We start from the raw sequence: 6,440 nt of genomic DNA on the forward strand, positions 1-6,440 counted from the left end.
GTTGGGTTAAGAAAATCGTAAACAAGTCAACCTGCTGTCAACCCGTTTAGGTAACAGGTTGAGTTGGGTTGAAAAATCTCAACCTATTTAATTAAATGAGTTGGGTTGAAAAATCTCAACCCATTTAATTAAATGAGTTGAGTTGGGTTGGGTTGAGATTTTTAACTTGTTTAATAAATGAGTTAAACTCAAACCCAACTCAACCTAACCTGACCCATTACCACCCCTACATACAATGATCAACTAAAAACAAAATTGTAAAATATAATTAATTATATTTATTTATTAATAGAATGATAATTGGATCGGATCTCAGATCAATTTGATTTTATTGAAAATTGGATTCGCTCCAATTTAATTATTATTAGATATTCAATTATGAGAGGTCATTTTTAATTGGACCCGAATGAATGGCTATTTATATAACCCAATTTAAAACACAATATTTAATATATTTTAAATATAAAAATAATTGGAAAATACGTATTTCAAACGACCGCCGTTAGCTATCAAATACTACATAACAAATCTTCACTTGGACTTTTTCGTAAGAAGTCAATTTCGAACATGAAATGATTATCGGGAAGAAAATTTGATAGCGAATAACGAATTAACATACCATACCTAACTTTCCATTTAAATAAATTAATTAAAATAATCATTTTTCACGGTAAGTTTCATCTCTTAACCGTTTCTCTCCTAGAATTACAAGTATAGCTATAGATCCGTAATTGACAAGTGCGCAATTTACGAGGTGTCGAAGTGTAAAAATAAATGAAGTTTATGAACCAGACAATTGTCGGGACCAAATATGTAAATTAGTTAATAGGTCGCAAAAAATATGTTTGCAATTGTCGATGGGTTTTTCCAAATTTACATATTTAGTTTCTGCTAATTGTAGACCTATGACTATTTTCGTAATTTGCGAGAGAAATTACTATTTCAATTAATTTCTCTAAAACATTTATCCTTTTTTAACATGGATGTCTAAGGTGCCGTTTACCAAACGTTTACCCGAGTAAGCGCTTACCAAGTCATTTTACTTTACCGGATGAATATGACAAATACTAAAAATCTTACCTGGTAAGAACGAAGACAAGAATCGAGAGTCTTACCTGGCAAGTGAGGACGATGACTTTTACCATGGTTAGCACTTACCGAGAAAAATTGTTGCATGCTATGCGTTTTAATGAATAAAATCTTATCCGGTAAGTAAACAATTGTGTTGAATTTTACCGGTAAGTGTTTACCAGGTAAATGTTTAGGTAAACGTCCCCTAAGTCAGCTTATGTGTACCTCGACTATTTTTATAGAGCCATGAAATAAAAACCAAGAATAAACTTCGGTAGTTTTGAAACAACTCGAAGATCTATAAATAAGAGCCCAAACACTTCATATTTACTTATCTGTATAACTGACCATCAAAATTATTTAGTATTTGTGTATATTGAGAGTGAATTTAAGTTAGCTCATCATATCTTAATAAGTTAGAATCTTTTCCAAAATTAATTTTGTCATCACACATATATTTAAAAATAAATAGTTCACCAATATGCATAAATTAAAAATTACAATCAAACAATAATATTTTATCGTTTTAAATATATTTTAAGCGTTGTTTTATGAGTTTGTTGAATTTATATTATTTAAATAATTCATATCAATTTAAGTTTTTTGTATTTTGTTTTTAAATTCATATCAACATCTATGTAACCATAAAGTTAAAATGGTCATTTTTGTTATTCAAAACAATAGTCAAACAACATTTTATCTTAATTTATCTAGACAGATTAATATTTAGGGGTCGTTTACCAAACACTTACCCAGTAAGTGCTTACCGGTAAAATTTAACACTATTATTTACTTACCGGGTAAGATTTTAATCTATCAAAACGACATTGTATGCAACAATTCACCTGGTAAGCGTTTACCGTGGTAAGAGTCTACCGTGGTAAGAGTCGTCACCCTCACTTACCAGGTAAGACTCATGCCTTATCTCGCTCTTACCGAGTAAGACTCTTAGTCCTTATCATATTCATCCGGTGAAGTAATGTGACTTAGTAAGTGCTTACCCGGATAAATGTTTGGTAAACGGTCCTTTAGAGACAACTTAATAGATTTAAAATTTAATAGATAAAAAATCAAAAAGTCGTAACGTAACTAATTGAACTAACCATCCATTAAATTTAAAACAAACACCTATTAATTAAAATAGTTATTTTTAGCGGTTGGTTTCACCTTTTAGCCATTTCTTTATAAGGTTTACCAAGATAACACTAGGTCTGCAATTTTTTTTTTTCAGACCTGAGTGAAAAATGTAATTTTTTTTACTGACATATGTGAGAAATGTAATTTTTTTTGAGAACCTAGGTGAGAATGTAATTTTTTTTTTTGTCTTTTAGTTGGGTCCGTAATTATAGACGTGAGTTTTGTGGACCTATAACTATTTTGGTAAATTTAAGGGGGTGTTTGGCAATTGCTGAATGGTTTGATGCAGAATGATTAAGAGACTCTCATGATATAGTGCAAAATGAAATATAATTGTTTGGTAATTGTGTTCAATGAAATTAGGGCTCTTAATGGTTAAAAGAGATCCAATATACAAAATCATTCAAAGGGTTTTAGAATCATTAAAAGACAGACTTTTTTTTTTGTCAAACAAGATTCACCTCTTAACGATTCAGAGATTACCTCTTAATAACAAATAACCCCTTAAAGAGAAAATAACCAGAAAAAGAAACTAATATTCAAAATGGTTATTTTAATAATATTTTTTTAAATAAAATCATTTTTAATTTTTCTAGAATATTACCAAGTGCCATGTTACTTTCATTGAGACCACTCCTTAACGCGTTTTTTCCATCAGCGGGAATTCTATGACACCATGCTAAAAAACATTGATTAAAGATGGTGAAACGTTGTCACCATCTTTATAGAATTCTTTTCGTGTCGCTTTTTATTCCTTTTACTCTTTGATTTTGTTTATTTTGTACGACATTTTATCCGATTCTAACTAAAAATCCCACGATCCACAAGCATTCCACCCTACGTCCCCTTGATTTTCGTTTTCCGTCCATTTCCAGTATCGGAAAACCCAAAAGAGTGCGAAGAAATCTCGATTAATATCATCTATTTATCTCGTTAATATCTACAAGATATGAAAAAGATAAAAAAAAATGATATATTTACTCCTTAAGCCATTCAAGATCATGATTTTGTTCCGTTACTTGAACACAAAGGCCCGGGACCTCTTTCTCGATCTCTTTCCACAGCCACGAAACCTCTTCGTCACATACGACCTGTCTCAACGATCGCAACCACGCTACCGATTTCGGCAACCTCTTTATCTGCAGGCATTCCCGCATATCGATATCCTTTAAACTCCCACAACCACCGATTTCTTCATTAAGACAATGAAGAGCAACACACTGGGAGATATCGATGTGTTCCAACCATATAAGGTTCTTGATCCCTGATGGAAGCATTTTCAGCTTCGGGCAAGCGTAGACCCGCAAGATTTGTAAAAACAACAATTTACCGAGATCAGACGGGAGTTCTTCTATTTCGCAGTTGGTGATGCTTAGGCTCTTGAGTGTTTTCACTTGGCAAATGCTCGAGGGCAGTTTGGTCATTTCGACACAGTGGTCCATTGTGAGCTCGTTTAGGCGAGGGAAGAGGTGAGAGAGGTCGAGTTCGGGTTGATCTTTGAGGTCTATCTTGCAGAGTATTAATGAGATTTTAAGCAATTTTGTGAGGGGTAACGTGATCTTGGGAAGTTGGGGAATGGTCACTTTTTTGAACCAGAGGCTTCTCAAATTGGTCGATTTGGCTAAAACCGATAAGTTGCGAAGCTGTGCGGTTTTCGTGCTGTTAAGATAGTTTATTAACACTAAGGCTCGGAGTTTAGGCATGTTTTCGATGAATGGAGGCAGGAAATAGTCGGTCGAATCGAAGTTCAAGATTAGGACTTCAGCTTTAGGAAATTCCATTTTCAACCAATCCATTTCTCTCATTTCACCTACATAAGTAAAGTTCGAGTCTTTCCTATGAGCATATATAGTTAAAAAAAGATGGAGATTTTGATTGGAATTTATGGGGTTCTTAATTTTACCTGTATGAACGGAAACAATCTGTGCGTGAAACGGCTGATCGATATTCCTTTCCCATTCTTTTGGAACCCCGTTTTCTCGTCTGGGCATAACAAGCCATCGTCGCTGATTAACGCTCTCAAGACTGCTCATATGAATAGCAAGATCTCTTAGCACATCGTGTTGGGAGACCAAGATCTCACACTTGCTACTATAATTAGCTCCACCCCTGAAACAATTTTAACATTCATATATGAATATGAACCAAAGATCAAAAGAAGAACTCAAGAACCAGAAAGCAATTGACTTTTTTCAGGGATTTGCGTATATACCTTGAATCTTTCACAAGGGTGAGAAGATTTTTGCTTGAAAGCTCGACAATAATAGCAAACGCATCTGCTTCATCGATATCATGAAGTTCGGTCCATATGTTTATGAGAACATCTAAGGGTATCTTCTTGTCTTCTGGGAAAGAACCCAAATCAAGAAAACAATCCCTCACCTTATCAGAAAGGTAATCGATGCTCAGTTTCATCCGGTTAAGCAATTCAGTTTCGTGGGAATCGCAGATCGGTTGAGCTCGTGATAATCTGTTCTTGGCCCCTATCCAGTACTTTTCTGGCTGGTCTCTGAGCGAAGCTCCGATTACTTTCAGAGCCAAAGGAAGCCCTTTGCATTTCTCCACAATCTATCGAACCCAAGAATCGATTAGCTTACACTTTTACGATCTATAAGAACTATTTATGTAACAGATGGGAAACAAGTTATACCTGTTTGATCAGATTCTCATCAGAACCAGGAAGAATTGAGGTTTTCCCAAAAGCTGTGTGACAGAAAAGGGAGATCGCATCTTCTTCACGAAGCAATTCTAACTCATAGGTTGAAGTGATAAGTTCAGATTGAAACTTGATACGAGAAACCACAAGAATCTTGCAACCAGCAACCCTAAAGATAAGCTGATTGAGAACTGGAAGTGACCAAACATCATCCAAAACCACGAGGATAGGTGTCACTGTGTTCCATGAATTAGATTGAAGTGTCCACTGGTGGGCTATATCGGAACACCCATTGATTCTGGATTCTGAAATGAACTCCCCAATCTGTTGTCTTAATTGCTCGACATTCGGAGATTGGGATACCTTCAGGAACAAAATCTTGTTGTTATAGTAACCTGAAACAACAGAGGCATTTCATCAGACACTTGGAAGGCAAAAGGAAAAAAAAAGAGAGATTATCAGCTTAGAAATTCAAGAATTAACGTACTTCGAACTTCATCGTCTCTGCAAATCTCTCTGGCCAAAGTAGTTTTACCACTACCACCGATTCCATTAATCCCAATAACAACAAAATCATCTTTATCAAGAATCATATCCTTAACTTTCCTCTTCCCCAATTCCATCCCCACCTTCAACAAACTACACTCGTACTGCTCCTCCTCATCGATCTCCTTCACTGCCTCCTCCAACCACCCGCTTCCTCCAATCTTCATGGATCCCAGCCGCTGCTCCAGCCGCCGATTGGAGCCTTCAAGCCGATCAAATCGCTCGGTGGCCTCGAACCTCGCGTGATGCACGTCAGCAAGGACGTGTGCATGGAGGGGGCCACGTAGGAACCTCGATATCTTCTTCTCGACCTTTTCCATCTTCCGTGACAACTGTAGGTTCTTGTAGACGTTCCACCGGCTGGAGGCGAGGACTTTCCCGGCGAGTTCGTGACCGTCGTGGAGAGCTCTAGAGAGAACATCGAGCTGCATCTGACGTGTGGCCGTCAGCTCGACGCCGGAGTACTTGATTTCTTCAATGATTGGAAGGAGTTCTTCAATGGAAACCAGAAGCTGCTCGGCACTAGGCTTGCAGAGGCAGGCTTTTCTTGTTATGCTTATTAGCATTTTGAGAAGCTCGGTGGCAATCTCTCCGGCGAAGAAGTCGGTGACCGCCATTTTTAGTTGTCCACCGGAGCCGGTGTGGTTTACAGAGATGGGAGAGGTTGAGTAATTGTGTTGTTATAGTAGCGAGACTGGCGATGAAACATTAACATCAGCTAATGGGTCTAAATTACCGATATACCCCTTGGTGCTTTACTTGTTTCCTTTCCTACCAATAATTAAAGGGCCAATCTCGGGAGGGTTTGATGTCTTCCTTTTACACGTAGAAACAAAATTTGCATTAATTTACTAAATTACTATATTACCCCTGTAAGTCTCGAATCCCGTCTCATTTTTTAAATTTAATTAAAGATAAAATATTTCTATTTAAAATATAGGAAATGAACCAAAATAGCAAATCTCTTAATCAAGTTCAGGTTTTAGCATTTTTTAATTAAAATTTTATTTTATTTTTTTATTAACTTGGA

General features: G+C 36.2%; 1 protein-coding gene across 1 annotated transcript; it reads right to left on the reverse strand.

Annotated features, from left to right (window-relative positions):
* Nucleotides 1-3,087: 3,087 nt before the first annotated feature.
* LOC112511532 (probable disease resistance protein At4g33300) lies at nt 3,088-6,044 on the reverse strand. The gene is made up of 5 exons (XM_025117194.1): nt 5,352-6,044; nt 4,859-5,259; nt 4,421-4,776; nt 4,112-4,317; nt 3,088-4,018 (listed from the first exon to the last, which is right to left on the reverse strand). The coding sequence occupies exons 1-5, from the start codon at nt 6,025-6,027 to the stop codon at nt 3,186-3,188; spliced, it is 2,472 nt and encodes an 823-aa protein (XP_024972962.1). The 5' UTR covers nt 6,028-6,044; the 3' UTR covers nt 3,088-3,185.
* Nucleotides 6,045-6,440: the final 396 nt, after the last annotated feature.

Source organism: Cynara cardunculus, assembly GCF_001531365.2.
Source record: "Cynara cardunculus var. scolymus isolate 2C chromosome LG 4, CcrdV1, whole genome shotgun sequence".
Taxonomy (NCBI): Eukaryota; Viridiplantae; Streptophyta; class Magnoliopsida; order Asterales; family Asteraceae; genus Cynara; species Cynara cardunculus.